At 52.1% G+C, this 16,503-nt stretch overlaps 1 protein-coding gene across 1 annotated transcript in view; it reads right to left on the bottom strand.

Moving 5' to 3' along the window:
• Positions 1 to 13,193: 13,193 nt before the first annotated feature.
• Positions 13,194 to 16,503, bottom strand: part of CARD11 (caspase recruitment domain family, member 11) — a 144,463-nt gene continuing 141,153 nt past the window's right edge. The window contains exon 25 of the mRNA XM_011976919.1: positions 13,194 to 13,896. Within this exon, the coding sequence (XP_011832309.1) occupies positions 13,692 to 13,896 (205 nt within the window). The 3' untranslated portion in view covers positions 13,194 to 13,691. The remainder of the gene's footprint in view (positions 13,897 to 16,503) is intronic.

Genomic DNA, 16,503 nt, shown 5'->3' with positions numbered 1-16,503 from the left:
TCCTCACCCACCTGCTTCCCGGTACAGCTGCAGGTCCTGCCCACACCGTGAACCCCAGCTTCCTGCTAAGGGCCCCGGCTGTCTTACCCGACTGTCTTGCCTTAGGGCTGCCAGGGAAAGACGATGCCGGGGAGTTCAGGTTCAGGGACCCAGGCTGGGGTGCTCCTGTGGGCACAGGACCGTCTTGGCACCAGGGGCCTTGTTGACCCCATGGACAATGCAGGAAGTGGGCCCTGCTGGGGACCCTCAGTCAGGACCAACCTCTCCATACCTGGGTCTGCAGGGAGGAGGGGCTGGGGCTCCGAGCCAAACCCCCACATATGTACCAGTATTGGTGGCCCACCCTTCTCATTCTTTTTTTTTTCTGAGACAATCTCACTTTGTCACCCAGGCTGGAGTACAGTGGTGAGATGTCAGCTCACTGCAACCTCTGCCTCCTGGGTTCAAGCAATTCTCCTGCCTCAGCCTCCTGAGTAGCTGGGACTATAGGCACACACCACCAAGCCCGGCTAATTTTTTGTAGTTTTAGTAGAGATGGGGTTTCACTACGTTGGCCAGGCTGGTCTCAAACTCCCAACCTCAGGTATCTTCCCACCTCTACTTCCCAGAGTGCTGGGATTACAGGTGTGAGCCACCGCATCCAGCCCCCACCCCTCTCATTTTTCAGCACTGCCTCCTGAGCACCTGGGCACTCCAGTCTTCCTGAATTTTGTCTGACCTTGACCTCTGTCCTTGGACCTGATGCATACCTCAGTGAAACCTGTTCCAAGTAAGCCCGGAGGCGGCCGTGAGAAGCCCTCGAAAGTTCCCCTGTTCATTATTATAATTACTTTTAGAGACAGGGTCTCACTCTGTCTCTCAGGCTGGATTGTATCATCATGGCCTTACTGCAGCCTTGAACTCCCGGGCTCAAGTGATCCTCCCACCTCAGCCTCCTGAGTAGCAAGGACTACAGGTGTGCGTCACCATGCTGGCCAATTAAACTTTTTTTTTTTTTTTTGCAAAGACAAGGTCTCACTATGTTGCCCAGGCTGATCTTGAACGCCTGGCTTCAAGTGATCCTCCCACTTCAGCCTCCCAAAGTGCTGGGATGACAAGTGTGAGCCACCGTGCCCAGCTGGAGGTTTCTGTCTTCAAATCTCAGCTGTTCCCAGATGTGAGACCCCTCTGAGCTTCAGTTTCCCCATCTGTGGGATGACAGGTACAAGCCACCATGCCCAGCTGGAGGTTTCTGTCTTTAAATCTCAGCTCTGTTCCTAAATGTGAGACCCCTCTGAGCCTCAGTTTCCCCATTTGTAAAGTGGGAGTAGTGATCGCCAGGGGAGCAGGTCTGTGCCGGGTTTGTAAACACCAGGCGTAAATGGGCAGGTGCATGGTAGGTACCCTTGTCTGCTGGAGGAGACTGTTCTCTTCGCCTAGTTTGGAGGTCACCTTCAAGGTTAGAAGACCCAGAGGCCTCAAGTAAAAGGAGCTGCAATCCCCAATCTGCTCCCCCGAAGCAGGAGCTTAGAGGCATGTGTGTGGCAGTGACGGTAATGGAATGTGATGGGAGATCAATGGGAACACGGGCAGCTGCCTGAGCCAGGGCTGTGGCTGCCCCAGCCCTGGGGTTACTGCTCCAGTTCATAAACAGAGATCTGATAACAAGAGGCCAGGCCAGGTGCTGGGGCAGGAGGGGAGCTGCCGACGGCAAAGGGACCCAGGCCCGTGGGAACGGGAAGCCCTTTGACCTCTTAGGTGAAGCACCGCCAGACCCAGCTCCCCAGACCTCCGCCATGAGCTGGCCATGGGCAAAAGAGACCTCTGCTTTCAGTTTCTGATTATTATTATTATTTTTTTGAGACAGAGTTTGGCTCTTGTTACCCAGGCTGGAGTGCAATGGTGCGATCTCAGCTCGCTGCAACCTCCGCCTCCCGGGTTCAAGTGATTCTCCTGCCTCAGTCTCCCTAGTAGCTGGGATGATAGGCGCCCACCACCACGCCCGGATAATGTTTGCATTTTTAGTAGAGACGGGGTTTCACCATGTTGGCCAGGCCTGGTCTCAAACTCCTGACCTCAGGTCAAAAACCTGCCTCGGTCTCCCAAAGTGCTGGGATTACAGGCGTGAGCCACTGCACCCTGCCAATTATTTTTAACACATAAAGATTCAATGAAATATGTGGATCGAGAGAAAAGTTAGGCATGACCCGAGGAACGGCTGCCCAGGGAGCCGTCCACATGCCCTCTCGGCCCCTCCTCTCTCTCTGAATTGTGTCTCCAACCTGCCAAAAGGTCCCTCTAATCCCTCTGGTGTTTTTCTGGAATTTTATTTTATTTTCCTCCTCAGCGTACTGGTCGGTGAAGGCCTGGGGGAATGAAAGGGGCCTTGAGAGAAGCCTGGGTCACAGATTAGGGTGGGCCTCGTGGGCTCTCGGGAGTGGATGTCCCTGGTGTGCTGTCCACTGATGACCTCTTCCCTGAGGATGGCCAGTCCCCACAACCCCGCTGAACGCACAGGCCTGGGCAGCCACCTTCCCGCCATGTGACCCTGCCCGGTCCCGCAGTGAGTCGAACCGGAAGCTGGCTGGTCCAGTCAGATTCCTCCTGCAGTACTGGGTTGGAAGCCATATGGATATGGGGCTGAATATAAAAAATGGTCATTTGAAGCAGACTGAGAGAGAAGGAGAGAGAGGATCCCATTGTGCGAAAGGCAGAGATGAGAAGAACCAGGTGTCCCCTGTCTGGGAGACAGGTGTAGACAGATGTGCTAGGAAAGGTTCCCTGCTGGCCCGGTGCGGTGGTTCATGCCTGTAACCCTAGCACTTTGGGAAGCCGAGGCAGGCGGATTGCCTGAGCTCAGGAGTTCAAGGCCAGCGTGGGCAACATGGTGAAACCCCATCTCTACTAAAATACAAAAAATTAGCCGGGCGTGGCGGCATGCACCTGTAGTCTCAGCTACTCAGGAGGCTGAGGTAGGAGAATTGTTCGAATCTAGGAGGCAGAGGCTGCAGTGAGCCGAGATCACACCATTGCACTCCAGCCTGGGTAACAGAATGAGACTCCATTTTCATAGGAAAAAAAAAAAGGTTCCCTGCTCTTTGGGGAAAAATCCTCATGGCTCATGGCTCTTGCCAACTCCCTGCTGTAAACACCCATATCATGCCAATATTAAGCTGCCCCTGTAAAGTCACTGAATAGGGACTTGGGAAGAGGTATCCATAGTTGGCTCTTGCTGGTCTGGGCTGGGTGTGGCCTCGGTTTCTGATGGTTTCACCATCCTCATGGGGCCTGGCGGCTGTCTATTTTTGGCCATGAATATTCTTTGCCCCTCCAAAGGTGTGACCCAAAGGCAGTCTCTCAGAAGTGTCTGAAGCCAAGAAACACAGCCCAGCAACCAAGTAAAGGAACTGAAGACTTTTGCTTCTTGGCCAGGCATGGTGGCTCATACCGGTAATCCCAGCACTTTGGGAGGCCGAGGCAGGAGGATCATTTGAGGCCAGGAGTTTGAGACCAGCCTGGGCAGCATAGTGAGAATCTGTCTGTATAAAATATTTTTTAAGAATTAGCCAGGTGTGGTGGCATGTGCCTGTAGTCCCAGCTACTCTGGAGACTGAGATGGGAGGATTGCTTGAGCCCAGGAGTTGGAGGCTGCAGTGAGCTGTGGTTGTGTCCACTGCAGTCCAGCCTGGGTGACAGAGTAAGATCCTGTCTCTGAAAAAAAAAAAAAAAAAAAAAAAAGGAGAAACCCCACCCGAGGAGGAGGCCCTCCATTTTTGCTTTGGGCACCAGCATGTGAGGATGTGATAGCTGGATCGGTGGCAGCTATTTTGGGATAATGAGGCAACCTACCTGACAAAGAAAACCAACAGTTTTCTTGAACAATCAGTTCTGGCCAGAAAGTGTGTTGTGCTTCCTGCATGACACCAAGCAATTGAGGCTGAGTACCAGCTGCCCCTTTTAGCTGGATTATGTGCTCTCCAATTTACCATGGTCCCCACCCGTCCCTATTGCATTACTCTGGTCCACTTCACTCATTTTCATCCTTGCTGGCACCTGCAGCCTCCAGTGGCAACGTAATAACTTGTTTAATTGTGTGCCTATCCCAACAAGCTGCCAGCCCCTTGAGAATAGGGACTGAGGCTGATAAATCTCTGGACTTTTCGACCCACCCCTGTGGTTCCAGGGACATGGTAGGAACTCAGCAACTGTCCAAGGCAGGGCAGGCCCATAGAATTATGTGCAAAGATGGAAATATTCTATAATCTGCTCTGCCCCATACAGTAGCCACTAGCCCCATGAGGCTCTTCAACCTTTGAGATGTGGCTTATGTGACTGAGGAACTGGATTTTTATTGACTTTTAATTGATTTAAATTTAAATGCCATTGTGGCTAATGGCTACCATTAGTGTAGTAGAGAATCAAGCCCATCTCTCTGTAGCTTCCAGAGCTGTTTTCTGCTCCTCTGTTTTCTGAGCTGTTTGGTTGGTGAGGTGGTAGATAGAAGTGCTCCTGGACACCCTGGGCATTTTCTCTTCCCACCTCCGCTGGTCCTTACTGTTTGAGCAAAAGGAGATTTCTTGTCATCCAGGTAAAATTTTACCCTGAGCAACTACAGCAGGGGCCAGGGAGAGAGGTTTGTAGAGGACATTCTCTTGGCTCCGTAACTGGCTGAGGACATTTTCTGTTGTTTTAGCTCATGAGTTCCCAGAGTATGGGGTTTGGGGATGAGGCTGCAAATTCTTTGGAACTCCTCCACTGGAGGCAGAATTTATTTCCCTTTTTCTTGAATCTGGGCTGGCCCTCATGATTCACTGGTTCTGGGACTCCCAAAGCTAGGTCATAGGTAGCTTATTGGGTTGCTGTTTTTGGAAGCCTGAGCTGCCATGTAAGAAATCTAATACCCTGAAACCACCATGCTGGAGGGACCATTTATGGGTACCCCCATCCACAGCCCCCACTGAGCCCAGCCTCTCAGCCATCCCCATGGCAGCACCATAGAGAAGCACCCGGGGACCTCTGTAGACACAAGAAGTAGAAGAGTCAACCAGCTGAGCCCTGCCTGCATACCTGAGTTACTAAATAGGGAGATTCTATAAAATGGATGCTGTTTTAAGCCACTAGCTTTGGGGGTAGTTTGTTATGCAGTGTATTAGTTCATCCTCATGCTGCTGATAAAGATATACCTGAAACTGGGTAATTTATAAAGGAAAGAGGCTTAATTGACTCACAGTTCCACATGGCTGGGGAGGCCTCACAATCATGGCAGAAGACAAATGAGGAGCAAAGTCATATCTTATATAGTGGCAGGCGAGAGAGTGTGGGCAGGGGAACTCCCATTTATAAATCCATCGGATCTTGTGAGACTTATTCACTACCACGAGAACAGTATGGCGGAAACCTGCCCCATGATTCAGTTATCTCCCCCTGACCCCTCCCTTGACACATGGAGATTATTATGATTCAAGGTGAGATTTGGGTGGGGACACAGTCACACCATATCATGCAGGAACTGATAACCAGACAGGAGTCATATGGGACCTCCCCGTATGCCCACCCTTACCCTCTGCTTCAGCAGCCCCTGACTCACGGCTGGACACAGTCAAATTGGAGGTCACCCCACAGAGACACTCACAGGCAATTCATCAGGTTGTTTCTGGGGCAATGTACAGAAAGTTTACAACAGGTGTCTACCAGGCTTCTACTGGCCAGAAGGGACACTTACCCAGGGTTTCACCCTTCAGTTGCTGGATCGTGGGAGGTGCAAAGCTGAAACCAATCCTGTAGGGTTGACAAGAATTGCATGCTGGGTTCTGGGGAGAAATATAGATATAATTAAGCAAGAGTCAGGCTGAACTCTGGCCCATTTTCTTGTTGCTAAAAGTCATATGCCACTAGATGCTGACAACTGCCTCTCCAGTGATCCTACAGATGGGGTTTCTGACATCAGGATCAAAGACTATTTAAGAATTGACTTGCATCCCCCCACTGTTCCCATAGGCAGGATCTGTGGCATTAGAATCAGAAGGCTTTTGTTTAAGAATTGCTTCAGACGGCCGGGCGCAGTGGCTCACACCTGTAATCCCAGTACTTTGGGAGGCCGAGGTGGGCAGATCACCTGAGGTCAGAAGTTTGAGACCAGCCTGGCCAACATGGTGAAACCCTGTCTCTACTAAAAATAGACAAATTAGCCGGGTGTGGTGGCAGGTGCCTATAATCCCAGCTACTCAGGAGGCTGAGGCAGGAAGAAGTGCTTGAACCTGGGAGGTGGAGGTTGCAGTGAGCCGAGATGGTGCCACTGCACTATAGCTTGGGTGACAGAGCGAGACTCCATCTAAAATTAAAAAAAAAAAAAAAATGGCCTAAGGTGTTTATAAGAATTCCAGCAACTAGTAGATAGGACCCTCACAAGGGCCGAGATCAGCAATAATACAGCTTCTTCCCCTCCCCATCCCAGAACTTCACCCCGCACTCTTCAACCAATCAGCGATCTCCACAATTCAGCCCCCCCAAAACCCTTAAAAACCCAAACCCCAAATTCCTTGGGGAGATGGAGTTGAGGTTTGGCGACCCTGTGATTAAACCCCTTTCTCTGCTGCAACCTGATGTCTTGGTGTATTGACCTGCCATGTGCAACAGGCAACAAACCCATTAGGGTTACAGAGCCAGAGAGGCAGACGGCAGGGCTTGGAATGGTAACTGCTTATCAACTGGGAAGGAAGAATCCAGTATTTTTCCCAATGGATCAGCTCTGCCAATGCCATGCATGACCAGCTGAATCCCTGATTGGTCCCTGACAACTCTTTCCAGGCTTCGTACCTCAGCTTCCACTTTTCCTCTATGCACAGTCTATGAGGACGCACTCAGCGAGGCCCAACTCATCCTTCAGGCCTCGCCTCTCACCCTCTCAATTGGAGCCCCTGGCAGAATTGATCGTTCTTCTCCTACCCTTTCACCAGAACCCCTTCCCCTTGGGCATGTCCACCCCTGAAATTGGTTGTTGAGTGAATGTTAGAACAAGCGAAGGAAAGTTGGTGGGGGCCCTGCAGGCTGCCCCTCCTGACGGCCTTTCTCCTCCTGCAACCAGAGGGAGAGGAAAGATTCGCTCTTGCTCATGCTTTTATCTTTTCTTTTGCTTTTTTTTTGAGACAGAGTCTCGCTCTGTTGCCCAGGCTGGAGTGCAGTGACTCAGTCTCGGCTCACTGCAAGCTCTGCCTCTCGGGTTCACGCCATTCTCCTGCCTCAGCCTCCCAAGTAGCTGGGCCTACAGGCGCCCGCCACCACACCCAGCTAATTTTTTGTATTTTTTAGTAGAGATGGGGTTTTACCATGTTAGCCAGGATGGTCTTGATCTCCTGACCTCGTGATCCGCCCGCCTCGGCCTCCCAAAGTGCTGGGATTACGGGTGTGAGCCACCGCGCCTGGCCCATGCTTTTTCTTTTTTTAAAAAAATGGTGCAATAGTACATATGACATAAGCCTCCCCATTTTAACCATTTTAAAGTATACAACTCAGTACATTCACAATGCCATGCAATCAGTATCACTGTCTAGTTCCAAACAATTTCATCACCCTAAAAAGAAACCCTGCACTTACTAAGCAGTCACTCCCCATTCCTCTCTCCCTGACACCTGGTAACTGCTAATCTTTTTTTTTTGCCTCTAGGGATTTGCCTATTCTGGACATTTCATATAAATGGAATCCTACAATATTTGTCTTTTAGTGGCTGGCTTGTTTCACTGAGCATAGTGTTTTCAAGGTTCATCTAGGTTGCCATGCATATCAGCATTTCATTCCTTTTTTTTTTTTTTTTGAGACAGGGTCTCACTTGGATGCCCAGGCTGGAGTGCAGTGACACAGTTAAAGCTCACTGCAGCCTCGAGCTCCTGGCTCAAGCGATCCTCCTGCCTCAGCCTCTCAGGTAGCTGGAACTATAGGTGTGCACCCCCAAACCCAGTTAGATCTTTTTTATTTTTATTTTTATTTATTTATTTTTGAGACAGAGTCTTGTTCTATCACCCAGGCTGGAGTGCAGTGGTGCAATCTCGGCTCACTGCAACCTCCGCCTCCCAGGTTCAAGCCATTCTCCTCCTTCAGCCTCCTGAGTAGCTAGGATTACAGACACACGCCATCCCACCCAGCTAATTTTTTTTGTATTTTTAGTGGAGACAGGGTTTCACCATATTGGTCAGGTTGGTCTCAAACTCCTGACCTCAGGTGGTCTGCCTGCCTCAGCCTCCCAAAGTGCTGGGATTACACGCATGAGCCACCATGCCTGGCCTGTTTTTTATTTTTAGTGGAGATGGGGTCTTGTTATGTTACCCAGGCTGGTCTCGAATGCCTGGGCTCAAGCCATCTCCCATCTCAGCTTCCCAAAGTGTTCGTCTTACAGGCATGAGCCACCATGCCTAGCCTCGTTCCTTTTCATGGCTGAGCAATATTCCATTGTACGGATGGACTATATTTTGCGTATCCATTCGCCACTTGATGGACACTTGGCTGGCTTCCACCTTTTGGCTGGTGTGAACAGTGCTGCTGTGAATGCGTGTGGACAGCTGCCTGTACGTACAGAGAGGAGAGGAGAGGGCAGAGAGAGAATGCCCGTGTTACCCAGGTTTCTGGCTGAGTGACTAAGTTAGGGGTGGGCTGGGGAGGAGAGGGGCAGGTTTGGGGGTAAGAAGGTGAGTGGGTTTTAGGCCTGTGTGGACTGGATTAGTGCCCCCACAGGATGGGGGACAGGGATCTGTCTGTATCTCATAGAGGTGGTGGGGTCCCAGCACCCAGCGTCTCCCCAGACTCTCCTGGGGAAGAACCACTACGGTTTACAAACCATACCCCTTGCTCTGCAGTAAAGAACAGCGGCCCTGGGGCCTGGTTCCCAGAGCTTAGGGTGTAACTGAGATAGGTGAGTCCACCATCCACACTGACCCCTGCCCCTATGGTTGGACAGGCCGAAATGGAAACGTCCCAGGCCAGGGTCGCCAGCCTGCTGTGGGCATCACAAAGCCCCGTCTGTGTGCATGCACCCTCTGGGGAGGGCCGTGAGGCTCTTTCCAAGGAAACCAGTACATGGCCCCTCTTGGGGGATTTTATCCTGCAGAGAAGAACTGTGCAAAATGATGCTCAACGGTGATTCCCTGGAAATGACCGGCTGTCTACCGGCAAGGACTGGTGACAGAAGGACAGGCCAGCCCCGCGGAGTGCCACATGGTTGTCAAAAGGAATGCGAGAGGCTACGCGGTGGCTCGCTCCTGGAATCCCAGTGCTTTGGGAGTCCGAGGTGGGATGATGTCTTGAGGTCAGGAGTTCCAGGCCAGCCTGAGCAAGGTAGTGAGACCTCGTCTCTACAAAGAACGTTTAAAAATTAGCTGAGCGTGGTGATGCAGGCCTCTAGTCCCAGCTACTAGGGAGGATGAGGCTGGAGGATTGAGCCCAGAAGGTTGAGGCTGTAGTGGGCCATGTTCATACCACTGCACTCCAGCCTGGGTGCTAGCTTAAGAGATTGGCCTCTACCTTGGCCTTCCAAATTGCTGGGATTACAGGTGTGAGCCCCCACACCCAGACTGTGATAGCTTTTGAGAACAGCATGGTGGCACGATGCCAGGGCTCAAAGACGTCTCACTCCTGCATTCACCTCATCCCCAAAACAGCCCCCTTCCTAGGTTGGGTGAGTAAACCAGCATTTCTCAGAATTGTGACCTGGTTACATAGAAGCCCAGGGCCAGCTGGGCTGGCACTACCAGGCAGTGAGCAGACTGCCTCTTCCAAGAGAGGAAATCCTGTAATCCCAGCGCTGTAGCTGGGACTACAGGCAAGCATCACCACGCTCAGCTAATTTTTAAACATGCTTTGTAGAGATGAGGTCTCACTACATTGCCCAGGCTGGTCTGGAACTCCTGACCTCAAGTGATCACAGCACTTTGGGAGGCCGAGACAGGTGGATCAACTGAGGTCGGGAGTTCGATACCAGCCTGGCCAACATGCTAAAACCCCGTCTCTACTAAAAATACAAAAATTAGCCGGGCATGGTGGTGGTGCGCACCTGTAGTCCCAGCTACTCAGGAGGCTGAGGCACGAGAATCATTTGAACCTGGGAGGTGGAGTTTGCAGTGAACCGAGATCATGCCACTGCGCTACAGTCTGGGTGACAGAGTGAGACTCTGTCTCAAAAAAAAAAAACCAAAACCAAAAACAAAAACAAAAAACCCAACCAGACAAAAAACCACAAACAAGAGAGGAAATTTACATCCTCTCAGTGTGGTCATTAGGTCACCCAACCCCCAGCCAGCCACTGCCTGGAACGCCAACCACTTCCTTGGTCCCTAGAAGAGCAGAGGGGACACATGACCAAAGGCCCCAGAATCCCAAATAGCACATCAGAATCGGAAAATCCAGCCCCGAGCTTACAGTTGCCAATCACCAGACCTGGGTGAAGTTCCAGCTTACCAGCTGTGTGACCTTGGTCAAGCCACTTAACCTTTCTGAGCCTCAGTTTTCTCCTGTATAACGTGGAGAAGAGTTTGGGGATAAGTAAAATAACATTTACAAGGTGCTTGGCACAGAGCAGGAGCTCAAAAAACATTTGCTCTTATTTGCCGAATCCCAGAGCAATGGTTCTTCATGTTTTTGGGACTGCAGGACCCTTTGGGAATCAGAGAAAGCTTGGACTTTCTCCTCAGAAAAGTGTGTTGTCTACATGTATGATGCAATTTCCGGTGCTCGCCTCTCATGGTGGCTCTGAGCTGCGTGGCTGGTGCCTGTGGTGTGAACTAAGCATCGTCGTGGCATTATTGGCTTAGCACAGGCATCCAGAGCCTCGGGCTCCAGGCTTTGCTGTGCCGGAGCTTCCCTGAGCCCTGGGATGTCCCTGCAGTCAAAACTCAGCTCGCAGGCCCTTGTGTAATACTTGGACCTGCAGGCAGACGGTGCCAAGAGCTCTGTGCCTCCCTCCCCTGCCTCCCAGACCCAGGGCTCTCCAGGCAGACACAGGGGTTGCTGGCAGCTGACAGGCAGGACCTGGGGGCAGAAGGCGATGATGCTGGAGGTTTCCTTGGAAATCCTCATGTGAACCAGTCCTCGGGGTGCCAACCCCACTCCTCTGCTGCCTTCACTGTTTCATCAGAGAAGGGAACAGGGAACCTCATTCCAGCCCTCGGCCCCTGTCTCCTCTCACCCGCTTATTAGCAAGTATCTACCCCGCAGCCCTGCGCTCTTGATCGTGGTTAAAATCACTTGGGCAAGGCAAGGGGGAGAATAAACCCCACCACAGCTTCTTTTCAGATATCTTTCCCTATGCACAGTTCATCTTCACCCCACCTGTCCTCCCACATGACATGCAAGCCACCTGTTTGCTTATTCTGCTCAGCCACCTGAGAGTTCTGAAGTCAAATAAATAGATGTAAATCACTCAACTGGCTTTTTATCCGATACGCCTTCCCGGTCATGTCTGTCCACTCAGCACAGAGCACTTAGCAAAGAAGCACAGCTTCCAGGCCGAAACACGAAGGCCTCGGCTTGGGGGGAGATTTACGGTTTAACTTAAGGCTTTCACAAGATGGAAGCAGGAGGCCTTCCGGCCCTAGCATTACCTCGCGTGGTGGTTTATTTGGCCCTAAATAACAGCAGCTGCACCTCAGAGTCACCGCCTCTCTACACCCAGCACATCTAGCTTGTTTCTGGGGGCTGTCTTGGAAAAGGAAGCATTGCTCATGGGCTCTTGGAGGGAGACATTCTATTTTTCAAGGTATCACACTCCCGGCAGACCCGGAGCTGGTGGTGCAGAGATGGATTGCCAGGGAGGAGGCAGGAACGAGGTGTCTCCTAGGACCCCCATCCATCCACTCCCACCTCCCAGAGATTTCTGCTGCTAATTTGTCTTCTGCGGGTCAAAATGTCAGAAAATGCTACAGGCCACACAGTATTGGTTTTTTTTTTTTTTGGAAGAGATCTTTATTAATAGAGTTCTTTTATTAATAATTCATACCTTGTCTAGGTGGTAAAAACCTAGCAGAGGATTAACCCATGCCCGTGGTATTTGAAACTATAAAGAATAAAGTTTTCTCCTGTATGTGTTAGGAATTGCTCTTGGCTGCAAGTAACAGAGAACTGAAATAACAGCCATTTAACACAAGACGCAAATTTCTTTCTGTGCCATATAAAAGAAACTCAAGCAGCGGTCCTGGGCCCCCAAGTGTCATCAGTGACTGTGGCTTCTTCTCTCTTTCTGATCTACCATCCTGCAAGCGGGGTTTCCATCCTCATAGTCACCTCAAGATGCAAGAACACTGCTGGTGCTCCAGCCATTGCATCTACATCCCTGGCACAAAACTGGAGGAAGCACCATTTGTCTCTCCCCCAAACCTCCCCTTACATTTCCCTAATTGCAAGGGAGGCTGGGATATATGTTCTTTGAGTTGTGCACGTAGATTCTCAGGATACGTCAGGATTCTCTTAGGAAGGAAGGGGAGTCTGGGAATTAGGTTGTTAGTGAGCAGTTGCTCCCACGGTTCCCACAGACAGACAGACCTGGGTTTGAATCCCAGCCTGCCACCCAGCAGCTTCCTGCATATGCAGCATGGCGCCCTGTGAGGGTGCAACCTGGCCTCGTTTGGCTGTGCCTGTCAGGTCCACCCTCTGCAAATTTGCATCAAGGGGGTGAAGGAGAAGAATGGTTCTAGAACTCCTAGGACTTTTGTTACCTGCTGGGGAGTGGGCACGACTTTCCTGCACCCCTCAAGCTCCTGGGCAGTGCGGTATGAACCCCATAGAGGGCTGTACCCCACATGCTTGCTCCTGACCTGCAGGAGGAAGCTGGGCTGCCCTCTAGGGACACTGAATGCAGGGCAGAGGCAATAATGTGCAGAGAAGAGCTGAGTGACGGGGGCCTGGCCTCAGGGCTGGAATTATGGGGCAGGCCAGGCACAGACCGCAAGGACTCCCCAGGGTCTGTGAGAGGACGGGCCCTCCCCAGGGTGACAAGATAATTTGTTGATCTTCCAAATCAGATGCATTTGACTCTACGGGATGCAATTAGCAAGTATTGCCCTAAGCCCAGGGATAAATTAGGCCTGTCCTGGGACCCTGGGGTGTGTCCAGGCACCCTACACAGGAACGTGGGGCCTGAGTCCCCAGCTAAGCTCCCTGGGCGTGGTTTTCAGGTTAGGAGGGTGGCAAGGGCTCAAGGCCTTGCAAGCTGTTCACAAACAAAGGGTCGAAACAAAGAAATAATAATACATTTTAATGCAAGAGAAATCATAGCCTGGTACACACCCCCTTCCCCGATCTGTCCTGCCTGGGGATGTGTTTACGGCAAGAGTGTCCCCAGGGCTAGTGGTCACCTGGCTGTCCGGGTCCCTGCCCTACTGGTGGCAGCACGCCTGTCCCCAGCATTACATTCAGCTGCTGCTCTGACTCTTGAGAGGCCGGCTGGCCTCGGGCCTCCAGCTTGGCGTCCTTTGCTCCCCTGTCTCCCAGCTCAGGCCAGCAGGGCCAAACCGCTGGGCCAGGTCAGCCGGGGCTGGGGGAATGGGTTGCGCCCTGCTCCTCCCCAGGCGCACCTGTGCCCCCACGGCTCCATCACCGGGTGGGGCAGAGCGTCTGCTGGGGCAGCTCCGTGGGCCACAGGATCCCTCCGCACCCACCGCATCTCTCTGCCCGGGGCGCCTGCCTCATAGGATGCCCCGCACCGCAGCGTCTCTCTGCCTGGGGCGCCCGCCTCACAGCTGGTCCTCGTCCACCCAGATGGTCTTGCGCTGCTCCTCGCCGATCTTGTCCTTGACAACGCGGAGCAGCTCCTCTACGCTGCCCCACATGTCGGGTTCTACCGTGGCGTACAGGCACGGCAGGGCCTCCAGCTCCTTCTCCTTCAGCCGGCACACGCGCAGGAACTCCTCCTCGGTCTCAGGCCGGGGCAGCAGCTTTCTGGGAGGAGACATGCAGGGGCTGTGGGGAGGCTGCCAATCCGCGGCACTGGTGTGGCACCACCTGCCCGGACACCCCTGACTGCCGCGGTCCCCACCCCTTCCCTGCCTTGCTTCTCCCTATAGTGTCCGTGCCTCTTAACGCTAGGGACCGTGCTCCTTAAGCTGTTTATCGGAAATTCCAAACACATCCTTACTGATTGATTGATTGATTGATTGAGATGGAGTCTCGCTCTGTCACCCAGGCCGAAGTGCAGTGGCACGATCTCGGCTCACTGCAACCTCCACCTCCCGGGTTCAAGCGATTCTCCTGCCTCAGCCTCCTGAGTAGCTGGGATTACAGGCACGTGCTACCATGAGCGGCTAATTTTTATGTTTGTAGTAGAGGTGGGGTTTCACCATGTTGGCCAGGCTGGTCTTGAACTCTCCACCTCAAATGACCTGCCTGCCTCGGCCTCCCAATGTGCTGGGATTATAGGTGTGAGCCACCGGGCCCGGTCACATCCTTTTTATTTTTAATCGTGCTAAGATACGCATAAAAGAAAATCAATCATTTCACCTATTCTTTAAGTGAGTAATTCAGTAGCATCAGGTATATTCACACGGCTGTGGAACCAATCTCCAGAACTTTCTCATCTTCCCAAACTGCAACTCTGGGCCCATTAAATACTCCCCATCTTCCCTCCCGCAGCCCCCAGGAACCACCCTTCTGCTTCCTGTCTCTGGGAATCTGACTGCTCTAGAGACCTCATAGAAGTGGAATCACGTACAGCATGTGTGTTTTTGTAATCGGCTTATTTAACTGAGAATAACATCCTCAAGGTTCATCTCACACCCACGGAGTGGGTGTGAGAATCTCCTTCCTTTTGAAGGCTGAATAATACTTCACTGTATGGGCTGGGTGTGATGCCTCACGCCTGTCATCCCAGCACTCTGGGAGGCCGAGGCGGGAGGATCACTTGAAGTCAGGAGTTCGAGACCAGCCTGGCCAACATGGTGAAACCCAGTCTCTAGTAAAAATACACAAATTAGCCAGGCATGGTGGTGGGCACTTGTAATCCCAGCTACTTGGGAGGCTGAGGTAGGAGAATTTCTTGAACCCTGGAGGTGGAGGCTGCAGTGGGCCGAGATTGTGCCACTGCACTCCAGCCTGGGTGACAGAGTGAGACTCTGTCTCAAAACAAACAAACAAACAAACAAACAAACAAATTCCACACAGTATTTTTGGTGCAATACACACTGCATCGCAAACACATTCCAAGGCAGGGCAGATCAGGGAAGGGGGTGTGTACCATGCTATTATTTCTCTTGCATTAAATGTATTATTATTTCTTTGTTTCAACTATTTTTTGTTAACAGTTTGCAAGGTTTTCAGCTCTTGCCACCTTCCTAGCCTGTATGGGTGGGCCCTGTTGTATATATTCATCCCCCACGGACCAACCCTTGGGTGAAGTCCATGTTTTGGCTATTGGGAGTAACGCTGCTGTGAACACAGGCATGTAAATGTCTCTTACAGACCCTGCTCTCACTTCTCTTGGGGACATGCCCACAGGTGGGGCTGCTGGATTATATGGTATTCTATTTTTAATTTTTTGGGGCATCGCCCTGCTGTCCTCCACAGGGGCTGCTCTCTTTTGCATTTCCAGCAGCTCCCCTTGGGGTTTCGACGTCTATCCTCCTCGCCAACTCTTGTCAGTTTCTGTGCTTTTGGTCCTGGCCAGCCTAACGGGTGTGAGGTGTTGAGGGGGGATGCCGGTCTCTTTTGCTCACTGCTGGGTTCCCCAGAGCCTAACCCTTCCCAGGGGCTCAGTGAGTATCTGGTGAAAAGGAATGAAGGGGCCTAAACTCTGTTATTCCCTCTGTAAAATGGCTGCAGGACATTTATTTTGCAGGTGCGTGCGAGGAGGCGCGGGGATCCGAGATGAAGCCACTTAAGGGCCAGTCTGTCCTCGTCACCCAGGCCCCAAACCTCAGCGCCATCCTTTCGTTCTTTTTTGTTTGTTTGTTTTTTTGTTTTTTTGAGGCGGAGTCTCACTCTGTCGACCAGGCTGGAGGGCAGTGGCTCGATCTCACCTCACTGCAACCTCTACCTTCCATGTTCAAGCGATTCTCCTGCCTCTGCCTCCCGAGTAGCTAGAACTGCAGGTGCATGTCACTACACCCGGTTAATTTTTTTGTATTTTTAGTAGAGACTATGGGGTTTCACCATGTTGGCCAAGCTGGTCTCAAACTCCCAACTTCAGCTGATCCACCCACCTCAGCCTCCCAAAGTGTGGGGATTACAGGCGTGAGCCACCACGCCCGGCCTCTCCTTCTCTGGAATCCCAGAGTGAACCCTTTCCCGAATCCTGCAGGCTCGACCCTGAGCACGGATCCAAAGTCACACTGCCTCTCATCGCCTCCCAGACAGGATCCCGGCCCGCACCGCCACCCTGCCACTGTCCACACAGAGGTGAGAGGTGCGTTTATACCCTAAAGTGGACCAATCCACGCCTCCGCTCAGAACCTTCAGCGGCCTCCAGATGCACTTGGAACAAGATGCCGCATCCTCCCGTGGCTCCCGTGGCCCCACAGGGCCTGTACCAGCTGCCCCTCACCCCTCCGCCCC

The sequence above is a fragment of the Mandrillus leucophaeus genome, unplaced genomic scaffold (genome assembly GCF_000951045.1).
Source record: "Mandrillus leucophaeus isolate KB7577 unplaced genomic scaffold, Mleu.le_1.0 Scaffold171, whole genome shotgun sequence".
In the NCBI taxonomy this organism is placed as follows: domain Eukaryota; kingdom Metazoa; phylum Chordata; class Mammalia; order Primates; family Cercopithecidae; genus Mandrillus; species Mandrillus leucophaeus.
This window is presented reverse-complemented; position numbering and strand designations above follow the sequence as displayed.